Here is a 16263-nt window from a genome sequence, read left to right as displayed (position 1 = left end):
GATACAGTAAGCTCTTTTAAAGTCACAATAGCTATTGCCACAAATTACTATGTGGAATTATTGTATTAATAATAAATTAAAACATTTAAATTAATACATTTATTAATAATAATACCTTTAAACCCCCAAGCATTTCCAAAGATGCTAAAGACAAAATCTTGCTTTTAATGTTTAAGTATCTACACAACCAGCAGTAAAAGGAAAGAGAAAAATGAAAGTTACAAGGCGATAAATGCTTCAAACCAAAAATGTTTGCTTGTTTTTTCCCTTTCTTATTGAAAAGTTCCCTTTAAATAGTTTCCTTTAAAAAGTTTCCTTTTCGGTGTAACTGGTGGTACAGAGCTAGGCCCGCTGTGGGTCAGCTATCAGCCCTAAGCACAGGCCACACCGATTTCAGTTCCATCCTGGAGAGGGCAGCAGGACAAAACCTCTCCTGACACTTCCAGAAGAAAGCATCTCGAGCAGGCAGTACCCTTCAAGAGAATATCCCAGCTCGAGTGCATTAGTATGCTGAGACAGGAGCAGGTCGCCTGACTTCATGTTCCCAATTACGCCCAACAGCCCTGAATTAGAGCAGCTGCGCCCCAGGACGAGTACAGAAAAGAGATCAATAGGCTTATTTTAACCTTCAGTCTGCGTTCTCTGGTTTGGCTGCAAACTCAAGGGGCAGGATAACAACAGCTGAACCTTACTTCAAACAAGGCTGCATGCTTCCCAGAGATATACTATAGAGACATACTATAGATAGGAAACAAAGCTGAGATATCAGAGTTTGAGGACCCACCCTGAGCTGTGAAATTGCTGCTCTGCCTTCCTCGCTTTCTTCGTCTAGTTCGTCATCGCTCCACTCCCAGCCACCATCTTCAGTCTTATGAAGACGTCCACTGGAACCTGGGACTCTCCTTACCTGCTCAGCACAAAGACAGAGAAAAGATATCAAGAAGACAGCTTCTAAAATTTTTATTTTTATTTTAAGTAGAAATGCACAAGAGCATCTTCAGCCAGGGCATTCAATTATTTTATTAAAATATCTTAGCTCTATCTAGAAAATGCTATACTACTATAACTCTCATAATAAAATGTGAAAACAAGCATAAAAACTAATACAACTGTAATAGCAAGAGCCCAGGAGCCTTAGAGTACCTTTTTGGATCTTTCAGTAATTGTTGGTGCTCTCTGCAACATCTTCTCTTGTAAAAACTCTTTATTCTGGAAAAAAAAAAAAAATACCAAACATTTACATTGCTGAAAATACTCTTTGATTCTTTCAGTGCCTCTGAAAATGAAACTGCTTCAAGTATTTTTAGCAGAAAGTGTTTTATATGCTTCACACTCTCCTCCCCTCAAAGAACTGAGCTCTATAAAAAGTTAATCACTGTCTTCCTTTGGACTACAGTATATGGTCTTTCATCTTAAATACCTTTTAAATTAGCAGTTGCACTTTTCCTGCACGCACTGATAAGAAGTTAACGATTGAGGAGCTGTATAAAAGTGTCTGATTTACTGGGGAACGTGATCATACTCGTTACATCACAGCATCTGATATCCTGCTGAGACATTTTAGGTTCTTCCCTTTGCAGATCTTACAGCATCTGGCTCTAGCCACTTTGCTGTTTCCTCTCCCGAAATTTATGCCTGTCCTACTGTCAAAGGCAAGCCTCAGATGTCAGGCCAGGACGCGGGAAGCCCCACACGCAGGGGTAATGAGATGCAGGAATTGGGGCAGCAGGAGTTAAAGTACAAGCACAGCACGTGTGAAGTTTAGAGAGGAAGTAAATGCAGTCATCACGGTAAGTTAAATATTGGGGAACTGCTGTGATGCTTTGCTGTATTAAATTTCCTCAACCAGCTGCATTTTGATACATGGCTCTCAGCATTATCAAAACACACTTTGATATAATATAAACTGGGTTTATATTTGGTTCAGTATAAGCGTGTAGAAGCTGGACTCCTCAAGTTACAGCTGTCAGTTTGGCAGTGGCCGACGTCTGAAAATCATTTAAGACCGAGTGCTAACTGGCACCTATTTTCACTCTGGGTTTAAGCATTGCCTCTTTTACAATAACGTTAATTTTCTATCACCACATAAGCTAATATGTTACTCTGTCGCCGTTTAATGAAAGCATGAAAGAGATTTTGTACACAGTGAAGTGTGACGTGAACTAAAACGTGAGCCAGAGAGAAAGGTCAGCAATGCGTAACCCATGTGTAACCTCCTTGTCACTTCGGCCACCAAATGCACATTCAGTACACAGACACAAACACTTCAGTTGCCTAAAACCCCATTAGGGATAACAAAAAACTAGTTAATGCTGTCAAGAGTGAAGACATCAACTAAACTTGCCCTAAAGCAACCTCTTACATTTCCTAAGCTGGCTCACCCTCTAGACTTCCTTGGCTGCACGTACTGGATTTGTGTTAACGTTAATAGGACACCCTGCTCCTTTATGCATGCCCAGATGTGGCCACTCCCATATAAACACCTGAATTTGGGAGCTGAGTGCTACTTTCATTAGGTGCTGACACTGCTATGCTGTCCCAGGTTCAGATATCTCTGACACTTTCCTGGTGTTCTGCTGTAAACCCCATTATTTTGATGACAAATATACCAAAGAGAAAAAAAAATAAGCACACAGAAAATGTTTCCTCATTCCCCTGGAAATTAAATTCTCCCTTATTTTGGTTTGTGTCCCCCGACAAGACGTCACAGATGGCATCGGCACCGATCGGCAGGCACTAAGTAGGTAAACGCTCGCTGGCTGTTTGCCCTATGGCTATAAACCAGAATTTCCCACTATTTTATGTCATAGGATTTTCACTTTCCATAACACAGGGCATAATAGCGTCAGGTAACCCTCCACACAGTGAGCCTTATTCACTGTTTTGCATAGAGACTGATCAGAGAGCTCACTAAAGCACAAGCTACAGCTACCGCCACGGAGACCTTTATGGCCGGCCACGCAGCCAGAATGGCACCGGGACAAGAGCAGAAAAAAGCCCAAACCCACTGAAAAGCCATTTAAACGCTCGAGAATTTCGAAATAATTTCTCCTGATGGTGGCATACGCGAGGAGGTAGAGAAGAGAGGTTTCATTCTGTCCGTTCACAATGCCCCATTCAGCTCAGCCAGCTATGCTGGCCCCCGCACCAGTAAAGCTCTCCCCATACCTAGCATGCATCTGCTAACTCCTCTCTCCTCCCTCTGCACAGATTGGTTTAGGAAGTGTTTTCTTACCTTTGCTTTCGTGAAAAATTTGTGTCTCAAAAGCTCTGCTGCTGTAGGTCTGTGGATAAAAACAGGTAGAGAAAAAATGTTATAAATGTTCCCTTTCGGTGCAAGAGTTTTCCAGCTTGTTGCAGCTGTAACATGACAGCTCCTAAGGGCATCAGCTTCTCCTGTACAAGTGCCCTACAAGTCACTCAAAGTAAATTTTACACCACCAGTCCTTTAAGTGTCAGGGCATTCTGATCAAAGCCTGCTGTGAGTTAACTGGGCAGAGAACGGCCCCGTTTTGATGCTGAACTTGGCTCTCAGAGCCTGGCTGACAGGAGCACAGGAGGAATTTGCTGCCAATTGAGACAAAGGATCCTCACCTAGAGCAGGAGGCAGGACTTGCCATGTGCAAGTGGCTGAGCTCTTGCAGACACACCTGATTGTATACGTGCAATTAGTTCTATTAAATGCACGTGGGACAAAGAACCTTTGTCTAACATCAAGTCCAAATTATTTTCCCTTTTCAGTTGCACTTTAGGACCAATATTGAGAAGTAAAAGCCATCCCTTGGTCAGTTCAGGAGTTTTCTAAAGACTGAGACAGCTGCACAGCTGCTTGAACGTATCTGATTCTGCAAGCTGCTCTTCACAGGCAACCTCCTGCTCCCATAGTAAAGACGATGACAGCAGCTGTTGGTGGTGTTTGAGAGAAGGGGGATGCCACAATTCAAGGTGATTACATTTAATTTTGATCAGCACAATTTCTAACCTGTAGGGGCAGGACATGCTTTAAAAATGAGGAAGAAAAATATCAAGCTGGGGGGGGAAAAAAAAAAAAAGCTGCTATCGGCATTTATCAAGCACTCCACTGGATTCATTAAGCCTTTCAGACGTAACGCTGGTTAGAAGAGAGAGACCCCATCTCACAACGTGTAAGAAGCTTTTGTTCCAGGATCCATCACAGGAGGGAACTGCAAAACATCTTCATTATTTGTAATTTAGGAAGGGACTTTTCCCTTTCCAGAACCAGTTTGCTTACTGAGGACAAAAGAAAATTAAGTGGTGTAAACGTAAAAATCAATCAGTGGCAATGCTTCTTTGTGTTTTGTTTTGTTTTTTTAATCTTACATTTGAAGGAATGATATTCCTAATGCAGGACAAAGATGCCTTTAACCAGCTTTGCTGAGGCTCTCCTGTGTGACGGGCTGTGGGTTTTAAGCAGTGCCATGGCAGCTGGACCTTCACCCAGCTTCAGATGCTGCCACAACACAACAGAATAAAGCTATCCTGGGAACCACAGCATGCACACCACCCCCTCAGTGGTATTTCTAACACCACGCAGTGTCAAGCTACTGTTAGGAGGAAGACTGGAAGTGTCGTCAGGTCACTTGAGCAATCTGTATTGACGAAAACACGTCGGGTAAAATTTGCCAGTGTTTTTTCCTTAATTTGTTGCCCCCAAAACAAATACGACGTAATTACTCAAGTCAAAACGACGCAGAAAGCCTTCTTTACGCTGGCAAATTTTAAAAAGTTTATTTACGAAGCTTTGCAAATAAACCCATGCTGCCCAACGTGTAATTGCTGATCTACAAACACCGAGCAGCTTTGACCAGAAACAAACCATGAACTGCAGTCACCTGCTGGAGGCGGCAAGGGGGAGAATGGTCCCATGCAACAGGGGCCTGGGATGCCCTCGTTAACCCAAATGACAGCTGCATGCCCTGCCCAGGCATGGCGACAGACATTTATCCTTAAAAATAAGGACAGCCAGAAGAATTTGCTGCTACACAGCAGAATTGCTGTGTTCACCGTGACCACAAGGTTGGAGAGGAGTTTTGACATTTTGTTTCCCTTCAGTTGACTTTGGCGTTACCAGCTCTCACCTTTTCTCCGGGTCTTTTTGTAGGCATGAAGAGATCATCTTCCTAAAGGATTTCCCATACTTCTTCAGCATCTCTTTGTCTTGCACGCCCGTTTCCAAAGACGGAGGATCGTTTTGTAGCGTCAACATTAACACCTGGAAGAATCACGTCTATTGGCAGTGAGATTTTTCTTGGCTTTCGTTAGGTACAGAGCTTTGGAACACAGCATTTTCAACAAGCATCTGAGCCAACAAGGTCTGTTTCACTGCAGCAGCTCTCGCAGGAAGCCTGAACTCAAAACAATTTTTTTTCTTAAGAGTTTCAGCTGTCTCCTCCTGTTTGCCAGACAGCACGAACTCACCTCACTACCTTTCCCTCAAGAAAACTACAGGGTCTCTCCTTTTCCCTTTTTTTCCTATAGCCACCGAGGAAACAATTATTTTCAAACCTTTACACCTCAGAAAATTCTGTCAGCTGAGAGTTTCAAAACTCATCCAACGCAGAGAGTTGCCTCCACCTCCTTTCCTCGAGAAGCCAAGTTAATTTATACCCAACAGCCCAGGCTACTGCCTCCTATTGCATCTCCCTAGCCCACAGAGCAGTCTGCAGGCCAAACCCAAGGTCAGGATGAGCTTTCAGGGAGGTTTGGCGCTGTGAGAGGCATAAGGACTGCAAAACTTTCAGCAGCCTTCCTCATTTCAGCTGAGCGGTCATGCAAGATGTTTGATTCAAAGGCTGTTTAGGCTCCCCTGCAGGTGTTTTGCATTCAGAAATGAAGTTAGTGTAAAAATGATGTTAAATTTCTGTAAAAGCAGAAGGGCAACATGAAACAACGAGTGCTCACTTCCATGTACCACCACAACAACAGGTGAAGACATGTGTCACACTATCAGTTTGGCTTGATGGGTACTTATTTCCTTCACCTCACTCAGCTATTCCAAAGGAAAAGATGAAAATTGCTCATTTCCATTTTCGCCTGCCACCTACCTACAGATGAATATCTATTTTTAGAGAAGGAAGCAGCAAAAAGCACCTTTAAAAAAGCTTTCAACAGCTCTATTGCTTAGGGCAGCAGCAGCCCATCAATCTAGCTGAAATTATACAGCCTGCAAAGAACTCAGGTTTTCTTCCCCCTCTCCTTGGAGGGGCACTTAATGCACGGGTCATTTTGCTGCACAGCAGTGAAATACCATCACACTCGATATATAACACAAAAAGTTCCTCTCACAGGCTGAATAACTGGAACCCACACTTAATAATTGGGAATTAATAACCTACAGCATGACAACGTGATGCTAAATGGGTGATCTTTGCATTCGAAGCCGCAGCCTGTGCACTGAAATCAATAAACAGAAGCACGGCTTGCAGAAGCTACAGCAGAATGCTACTAATAACCAGCGAGCAGATGGAAATACCAGTGAAAACAGCAACAGCTAAAGCAGCACAACGTTTCCCTGAACTCCTCACTGTTCTGCCACAATCGCTGGCACAGTGTGAACTTCAGTGGTATTTCCAAACCGCTCAGCCACTCAACAGCCTCTGCACAGAGCTCATCCAAATCTTGCAGTGAATGCTGTTCCCCAAGAGTTAAACCACTGCAAAGCTCTGGCATTTGAAGAAATACGTGGAGGCCCCTCCTCTAATGAGTTAGGAGCTACTGGACTCCCAAACACTACTGTAATTAAGAGCTAGGAGGAGATGCACCCAAGTCCTAAAGAGATGACACCCACCTCGCATAGGATTCCAGCAATAAAAGGACTCAGAAAAGGAAAACTTGCTACGTGATATGCCTGAAATTGTGTGATGTAGCAAGAGTGGTACAAGCAAAGTGGCCTTCAAGAGGGTGGGAAGTGCAGAAAAGGGGCCCAATGTTTTGTGGTTATGACAGGGCCCCCATCAGATCTCGCAGAGGGCCTAAGGAAGATCTCAAAGCTCAGAAGACGGGCAGGATGCTCCAAACCTCAACTAATGAGGTCAACTCTGCTAACTTTTAACATACACACTCTTTGAAAGAAGAACAAGATAGAAGCAGTTCCTGTTTCAATTATCAGGAAAGCGGGGAAACTTATGCAAACTAAGACAACCCAAAGTGCAAGATATTCAAAAAGATTTTTGAAGTGGCAGTGTTTAAGCAACAAAGTTTCCTCCACCTCAACTTCAATAAAATATTAATATTACCAATTCCTTCCCATTTCCTCCTGATGTGGTACTTTCCAGAAACGCCTGACCCTGTTGAGTGATTAACAGGACTGTGTTGGTGTTAATGCAAGAAATTCTTTTGGGAAAAGTAGGATTTCTGAGAGGTTTCCAGAAGGATCATCAATGCAAAAGGAACAGTTTCCCATCCCAGTGTCAGTGGATGCCACACAATATTTTCCAAATCATTATTTACAGTGGTAACATCTGCTGCCTACGGAGAGGCTCCAGGATTGAGCCACACAGCACTCTCCTCACGAATGGTGACCCTGGCAAGTCTCGGGATCTAAGTTAGAGCTGTGCACAGTTTCAGACAACATTGATTAAGGAGTGTATTTTAAAAAGGTGACTCCAAACATATCTAAGAACATCACGATCCAGAAACGTAAGGAGAGAGGATAAGCTCTTCAACAAAGCAGTCTGGCCAAATTCTTTGGAACGCCCCCGGAACACACAGATCCTTTGCCTAGCACGAGTATTCGAAGACCTGCTCACCTTCATCGGTGGGTATTTATGGTAAGGAGCTGCCCCTGTAGCCAGTTCGATAGCAGTGATCCCAAAGCTCCAGATGTCTGCCTTGAAATCGTAACCTCTGACCTGAAAGATATTGGAGAACGTTAGCACCTGCCTCTCCTGGTGTCGTACACCACCATCTCCTTCTTCAGGGTTTTAATCATCCTTTCACCATTTCCTTACTCTCCCCTCATTTCTCATCAGGAATTTGGAAGCACCGCTACTATAGTGTTAACCAGATGGAAAAAAACACTTTCTCCCTCCTCTCCCGCAGCTCCTAATGCTTGTAACACCTCTTTGAGGGCTTAAGAAGCCACGGTCTGATGGAAATTATGGTCTTGGGCTGTGCAACCACGGCTGCTCCATCACAGGCTTCTCCTGTGCGGAGCATAAAGGGGCACTGGGTTAACCCAGGCTCTGCCTTCTACACAAAAACACAAAGTCATTAAACAGCACAATGAAACTCTCGGAGTTAATAGAGGGACTGTTATGCCCTCGGGACACGTGCCTCACTACACTTGTAGCCAACCGCTTAATCAATCTGACTGCAGACACGCTCAACCCTGAAACTTCAGGGCTGGGAAGTGCCTGGCAGCTCAGGAAAAAGCCCCTCGTTCCTGTCCGCACGCAGCCTCGTGTTTCCCTCCCCTAATTAAGAGGAGCTTCTGCACTTGACATTAAACACAGGCTTGTTCAGGAAAATTTATAGCATTTACTTCCCCTCACGCACAGGAAAAAATATTTCATACGCCAAAGCGGTTACTTCCTCATTATCATTAGGTAATATTTTGGCTCTTGCTTTCTCCACTGCAGGGGAGAGACACCGTGTACTAACTCCAAGAAGAGCTACAAAAATCAAAAAGTGTTTTGGCTGCTTAGCGTGGTTTGTGTTTCTTCTTGTTAGACCACGGAAAAATGAATAATGAATCAGAGCAAGGCTAATAGGCTTACTGTATTCAGCCCCACTAACGAGCTTTAAAAAGACGCCCATTGTGACGAAGCCAGGAATATTCCCCAAACTGCCTCTGAGATGATCTGGAACTTGGAGACCAACAAAACAAAACAAAAAAAAATCCCCTCCTCCGTTATTTTTCATGTGATTTGATAACTGAATTAACGTTTGTTATAGCAACAGCAGTTTGTATCTTGTACTCAGTTCTTCGACTCTGCAGGCATCGTTTTCACGAGCCTTCAGAGCTCGGAAGACTTCCTGAAGCAGAGTTTATGGAAGCCATTGTTATGGATGGATTTCAAATAATTAAACTAAACAAATCCATGGGATCTCATATTATTTGTAAGAACGCAGTAGATGAGGAAATATGCCATAAGTTTTACAAAGTGACGTTTCCTTTCACCATTTTTAGGTTTTGAGAACGACTTTGGCGCATTTCTTGTCTTTATCTTTCAGCTGATCTCAGATCCCTGCACTGTACAACTCCCCATTTTAATATTTTTCATCGTATCGTGGAATCCCGCTTCCAAATGAAATCTAGGAAATTCCAATCTGCCTCTGGTAGTTCACCTTAGCATCTATCCGTTATGTATTAGTCACCATCCCGAGGTTAGTTTATCGTCTGTTTTATCTCATCAACTTTTTTTTTGGCCATAAATCCACCGAGTGAACATTAAAAGACAACACCAGGCCATCACGTAATAATGTACTAATGCTCCTTAATGAGGGTGAAATAAAACAGATGGAATAAAGAATATCTACGGACCGGAGGCTAACCCACAGCTACCCCTTTCCTTTCCCCTGGTTGGATATAATGGCTCAGAGTGACACCTGCTGGAAGGCAGCAGGATGATATAAACGGGCACAAGGATTTGACAGCAGCATCCAAAATGCCTCCTTCCCGCCTACTATTCACGAGTTTGATGTGCACCCTCACAGAAGTCACAGAACTGCCTCCTTGGAAAACATCTGCCCTGTCAAATACATCCCTTTCTCAGTTTAAAAAAAAAAAGTTTCTTCTTTCCCCCGGTCCTTTGCTGATTGCAGCCACCCGAGCACCAGAGGCAGCACTGACACAAAAGAAAGAAAAGCAGGGGCAACTCCGATCCAGTTCTAGACACACTAAATGTGCTATTTTTATTTACTTTTTCCTCCGCCTCTTAAAATTCAACAAGAAAATCCAGAAGTATGTGACGGCAGAGCGGTTCAGAAGCGAGTTCTCAAAGACAGCTCCTGACTTGGGGAACTGCCTCGTGCCCTGGGGTGTTAGACTCGAGGAGACAGCAGGAGTGCTTTAACACATCGGCCCCACAAAGCTGCCATGGGGAGTCACTGAAAAGGCCAAGCAGTGAAAAAGCCCTTCATCAATAGTATATTTAAACCCCTCCAAAATTAATTAAATTCCTGAGGAAGTTTTAGGTGTAGGAAAAAAATGTATTAAAACTCTCCCACTGTTTTAGCTACATTTTACTCTAGATACACGGGGGTCTCATTCAATTTCTCCTCAAGTATTTTATTGCAAGTAATAGGAAAAAAGTTACAAGCCAGGTTTATTTTAATAAAACAATGTTTTTTCCTTTTTTTTTTTTTTTCCCTTCCAGGAATCTTTGTAACAACAATATTTTGGAAAAACATTTAGATCGCTGTATTTTCGCTTGGTGCACATGCCAAAACTGAAACCCTGAGCTCTCTGTCAAGCTTTTTCAGATGATGAGGAATATTTCTCCGAATGTTTATGGCACCGAACAGCAGTGCAATAAACAGCTGCTACGAAAGGCCTTGCTGGCACGTAGCGTATTGATTTTACTCAGCAATGGGCAGCAGACCTTTACGTTCAACAAGGTTTTCAGGTGGCCTGCGTCAGAAGCCGTGCAGACAAAGCTGAGCCCTGTCGTTTAGTCTACGAGTAGGAGAGGACAAAAAGTGACATACCTCCACCCAACAGGAAGCATGACATCTATGAGCCAGCCAAAAAAGCAGAAGAGGAAGGGGGAGAGGCGAGCATTCCTCAATATTTACAGGCTGGGCTCTCGTAAGCCAAGAGAAACTGAAAAGCTCGAAGTCAACCGTGCGTAACTTCGCTGTGAGAACTCCCCCCTCGGATAATTTTCCATTTGCTACCTCAAATTTTCGGATCTGCCCATGCAGAAGAGCACGTTACCTGACTGGCTATGTGTGTATTTAACGTGTGTGAAGCTATTTATATTCCACCTCACGCTCAGGCATGAGGGAGGGGCAGTTTAATCATCTTTATGCAACTGCTCAGCAGCCTCAGACTTACCTGGGGTACAACCCTCGAGAGAAGCAACATGGCCAGAAGCTACCGAACCCTAAATAATGCACAGTACAAGCCTAGCAGCAGTACCAAAACCTAAAGACAATTCTGTGGTTCTAAGAAAGCCTTAAAGGATGCAAATTTAGCATTTTAAGTTGAAGTAAATATGGCTGCTGTGGACAACGGGGAATTATTCCACGTGCAGATGGGCTAAAAGGATGCTAGGAAAAATGCTTCACCTGTTCCATCACTTCTGGAGCCATCCAGCAAGGTGTGCCCACAAAGGTTTTCCTGACTTTATTTCTGGTAATGTCGCCACCGGTGGCCAAAAACGCGCTGACGCCGAAGTCTGAAAAGCAAACAGACGAGATTTGGTTAAGAAGACATCCCGAGCAAGCCGAAGGGCTTATTCCCAGCCACCTATCAAGCAGCAGACCACGCACGAGGAGTTTCCTAATGAAGAATCATCAACAGTTAGCAAGGAGTGCTGGTGGATGAATACCCTGCAGCTGACCATCCAATTACTGGGGACAGCAAAGCGTTCGGGGCTGGCTGGCGGAGAGGAAAATTCCACTTTCCATCACAGCCCACTGGACATCTCAGCCCGCCCTCGCTCTCCTGGCAGGCCTGCTGGGGCACAAACCTGCCTCTGACAGCCTTTATTTGCATTTGTGTAGGTACGTAACAAATTACTGAGCCTCGTTAGCGTCTGGCTAATATTTACTGCAAGGGTTTTCTGAGCAAAAGAAGTCAATGCATAAAAATCTCCCGGAGTTTGTGATGTTTGAGTGTCACGACAGCATCCTGCAGGGTGGAGGCATCACTCAGTCCCTCGTTTGGGATCTCCTGTTAGCAGAACGTGCTTTGCTCGGTAGTCTTCCATCACAGAGATGCTCGGTGCTTCAGCAGGACAGGTTCTGACTGCTTACCATGCCTGGGCCTCACAGGGGATGCCTTGCAGACACCCTGCACAGGGTTCCCTCGCTTGAAGCATTTTCCACAGGCTGCAGGATGCTCGAAGATGCGCTGTGCGTTCACCCAAAACTCTTTCTTTCAAAACAAAATCACAAATCACTCTTCTATATGACAACAGCGACGCCGACGCTTTCCCAGTTAAGACCGATGTGGAAAAGCCGAGCTGCAAACAGCAGCAGGGGGGTGCAGGGCCAGCAATAGGATACGAGATGTTTGTTCAGAATGAAGCATTACAAAAGAGCTGGCAACCAGGCCACTCAGGAGACTTTCCTTTGAATACAAATAAAATCAGTCAGGTGACAGGGGAACTAAACACAAACCAAAACTATTTCCTCCCGATTCGCTCTGAACAACACCACTTATGCCTTGCAGAATTACAGACCTACAAGTGGTCTCTACAACGGAGTTTTACTCCCTTCCCTCTGTTTCTATTTTTAATTTTTAAAAGCAATCACGATCTTCGATGCCGTTTTTGAGGTTGATGACGGGCTTCGAGGGTGAGCCTGAACTTCAAGGGTTATTTTATGTAACACCAGAACATTATTTGGGTCTGAAAACACAGCTCAGCTGCTGACAGTTAACTGCAACTGAGAAATCAGCTGCTACAAAAGATGCCTTTTGCAGATCTGCCAGCAACAGCAGCCACGTGAGAAGAGGGCCGAGCTTCCCCCTGCCCCACAGCAGCAGTGTCACCGACCTCTCAGTACTGAGAAAGGAAATCACCCCTGGGAACTACACCACGCTGAGAGCTTCCAGCTCCCCTGGGTTAGAGGCTTCCACGGACACGAACGGAGAAACCAACCATCAGTAACTGAAGGTTTGCATTGACGAGCAGGAGGTTGCGCTGAAATGGCAGGGTTAAAATCCTGTGTTTACACCAAATGCCTCCAATTAGGGTCCGGCTTCTTCCAGATGTGCCTTTCTGTCCCATTCCCTCTTGCTGGAGGCATCCCATAGTGCTGCTAGCCTGGAATTTCTAGTGTTGTCTATCCAAACACCTATGGCTGGAGGCGCTGCGACCTTTATTTCTCTGGAAAGCCACAAGACCTGCTTCCTGCAACAGTGCTTTGGCTTTTTCCACGCGTGCATCTCATCCCTGCTTTTCTTAGAAACTGAAAGGGCTTCCAGAAAAGCCCGGAGTAAAATTACGTGCACTTTACCCTTTATTATGGGCAAGACCTATTGTTCTGAACACCAGAACAATCGGGAGTTATTTTAAATAAAGATAATGCTCCTAGAAACTTGTCCGGGTGCCATCAGCATGCTGTTGTGATGGGCTGGTGGACGTTATCTTACCTCGGCTTCGTTCTGAGGGTAAAGGAAATGCCACTCGGAGCAAAAGCAGCAAAACCACGCGGCGCTCACCCAAACACGAGGCCGAGTTTCTCAGCTCCAGGCTGGAATCGCGCCCCTACCGTCTGCCAGCTGAGGGCTGCAGAAAGCTTAAAAGGAATGAAATCGTATTCCATTACACGGTTGATTTATTCAGTGTTTTCCCAATCAATTCCCCTCATTTGCAGTGGGCTGAAGCTGGCACGAGCAGCCCGGGCTACCCGGCCGTAAGGAATGCCTTTGAAGCAGCTTTCTCCAATGTCACCTCGCTGCCTTTATCCGAGCCCCAGCTATTAAGATAAGCGGGCGTTTGCTCTCAGGAAATACCTGGGAAGCAATAAAATAAAAGCCTAACCACGAGCTGGGGTTCAGCCCTCACTGCTGGGCAGCTGATGTGATCTGCGTCTCCTCCCTCTGCCTAAGCTCCTGGATTCCTGGGGGCTGCCCCTGGGACACTTCCCTCCCGAAGGCTAAGCCAGAGAAACGTGCAATGAAATAGGGCAGAAATATGCCAAAATCTGGCAAATTTTGCCTTTTGCAGTAGAAACTGTACGTGGTCATAATCCCACGAAAAAGAAGTCAGCCTTGGACAACTCCTATTTTAATATTAACTTAATTCTTAAATCAATATACCTGCTACTGTAGCTAGCAATACCACCAGGGAAAAAAAGCCACTGGGCACTAACCAGGAGCCTGCTGAGATCCGAAAGGCTCCCGAGAGCTCGCAGGGTTTGAATCAGACCCTAAAACAGCAAGCTCCGGGTGCAGAACAGCATAAACCAACCTTGAGTGCAAACAACTCAGCGCTGCTTTTAAACTCGGACAACCAAGATGCTGCGCTTCCTGGAGCAAGAAATAAAAAGCACTCAGAAGGCAGCACCAAGCGGCTCTCGCACTGAGCACCTTGCTTCTCGCACGTCAAAAACTCGCTGCAGTGGTACCGAGGGCTGCTCTTCTGCAAAGCTCAGGGTGTTCGAGCTGATGGCGAACAAAGCCCAAGGAGAAGACGATGCAGGCAGCGGTGAATGGCAATTTGCTGCAGGGAACGCAGCAGGTTGGTGAGACAGCAGAGAGAAGAAGATTAGGGAAGGGTAACAAGCTTAGTTTCCTTTGAAGACTACATGGTCGTGTGGTGCTGTTGGATCTGTAAGTATAGAATCAGAGAGTGGTTTGGGTTGGCAGGGGGCTCAAAGCCCAGCTAATCCCACCCCCTGCCATGGGCAGGGCCCCCTCCCAGCAGCCCAGGCTGCCCCCAGCCCCATCCAGCCCGGCCTTGGGCACTGCCAGGGATGGGGCAGCCACAGCTCCTCTGGGCAGCCTGGGACAGGGCCTCACCACAAGGCCAGGGCTGTGAGCTTGCTGCGAGCCCTTCTCTCTGCCCTAAGGGCTTTTTTCTCACCCAAATTCTCCTTTGGCAGGCAGAGCTCTCCGCTCACACACATTTCTAATCGATGACAGCTTTAGATGCGCCACCATCAGTTTAGTCCTCTTGCATACATGATTAATGAAAGCTCTTGAAGTAAACGCACAAATCGCTTCTGAAAGCGAGCTGGTTAACGAAGGTTAACGAAGCTACGCCAGAGGGGTGACGAAGCCCATGAAGACGCCGCCCTTGGAGGAGTTCACAAGTGGTTACGTTGCTTGGTTGTTGAAACATCTCTTCAGGAAACCCCACTAGGACACGCAACACGAAGCACGGGTTACCTCACATCACGCTGCTGCAGGGCAGGCACCAAAACTCCTCCCCAGCCACTCGGAAAACCCTTTTTTTGCCTTTTTTTGAACAGCAGAAGAGGCTGGGAGGTGTGAGTGCTGGAGCAGCCGCTGGGGGCTGGAGCCAGCCCTGCAAGCAGCGCTCCTCTCCCCGAGTTAGCTCCCGATTTCATCTCCCGAAGCTGCGATTTCCTAAGCTGAAGTGAGGGAATGGCAGCGCCCGCGTGGCCGCGCGGTGTTTATGCAGGGCGCTATTTTAGTCCCGTGAATTAGGAGCAGTCAGGAACAGGGCGAACTGGTGACAAGTTGGCATGGCTGGGTGGAAAGTTACACAAATTCAGTTACACAAGTTGCGCCTGGCCTGAAGTATCCCCGTTTTATAAATAGATAAAGCGAGAGGGGGGGCTCGGCAGCTTGCCCGGCATCAATTAGCGAGTCCCCGACGACTTTGTGAGATCTCCATCTCCTCCAGCCACCAGGCAACGCCTGGAAATTGCAGGTGAGCGAGTATTTGATGGTATCGTTGGACATCCCAGGGACTAAAATCAGGAAAAAAGGAATTGTTTTGCACCCAGGCTCAGCAGGATGCTAACATCACGCCTGCGTGGTTCTCACCTGCACCTTGGCAGAGCGTGCCTCCTCTCCCATCCGTCCCAGGCTACCACGAGCCTGCTGCTCTGTCTCGCAATAACCCACAGGACCTGCACAGCTCAATAAGCTCACGACTATGAAACCTTCCTGGCTGGGAGAGGAAGCCTCCTGCTTTACGCTGCAGGACTGGGACCGATGCAGTTTGTGTCGGCAGGAATGTTTTTACCCACGCGAGCCTTTAGACTCCGCGGAGCCAGTAAATGCCAGGGCACAGAGGTTTTATGTTCTGATTAAAAAAAAATAATACAGTAATTGGCATGGAGAGGCTGGAGCACAAAAGCACGCAGCTATCTCCATTTACATTGCAACCGCCGCCAGCGCGGCCCAGAACAATGGTATCTGGGAAAGGAAAGTCCAGCTCGTGAGAAGACAGATTAATTCTGCGGGCGAGGAAACACTCCAAGCCGAGAAAGCGATACGCTCGGGATCGTAACAGGCTCCAAAAGCTCGGTGCCAAGCCACAAGCCCAAAGCAGTGCCCTTGGGAAAAAAAATCGAAAAGAAGTGATTTTGGATAAGGGAGCGGCTTCAGCTCAGGTCTGGGTGGGCAGCAGTACCTGCTGCAGGCAGTTTTCTGCC

At 46.0% G+C, this 16263-nt stretch overlaps 1 protein-coding gene across 1 annotated transcript in view; it reads right to left on the bottom strand.

The window, feature by feature from the left end:
• Nucleotides 1–16263, bottom strand: part of OXSR1 (oxidative stress responsive kinase 1) — a 64645-nt gene that overhangs the window by 12059 nt on the left and 36323 nt on the right. The window contains exons 6-11 of the mRNA XM_084281576.1: nt 11254–11363; nt 7770–7871; nt 5100–5233; nt 3236–3284; nt 1144–1209; nt 785–907 (exon numbers count right to left, since the gene is read on the bottom strand). Of these exons, the coding sequence (XP_084137702.1) occupies nt 785–907; nt 1144–1209; nt 3236–3284; nt 5100–5233; nt 7770–7871; nt 11254–11363 (584 nt within the window). The remainder of the gene's footprint in view (nt 1–784; nt 908–1143; nt 1210–3235; nt 3285–5099; nt 5234–7769; nt 7872–11253; nt 11364–16263) is intronic.

The sequence above is a fragment of the Netta rufina genome, assembly GCF_964035555.1.
Source record: "Netta rufina genome assembly, chromosome: 2".
Lineage (NCBI taxonomy): Eukaryota > Metazoa > Chordata > Aves > Anseriformes > Anatidae > Netta > Netta rufina.
Note: the sequence above shows the minus strand (reverse complement) of the source record. Positions and strands in the feature narration are given on the sequence as shown.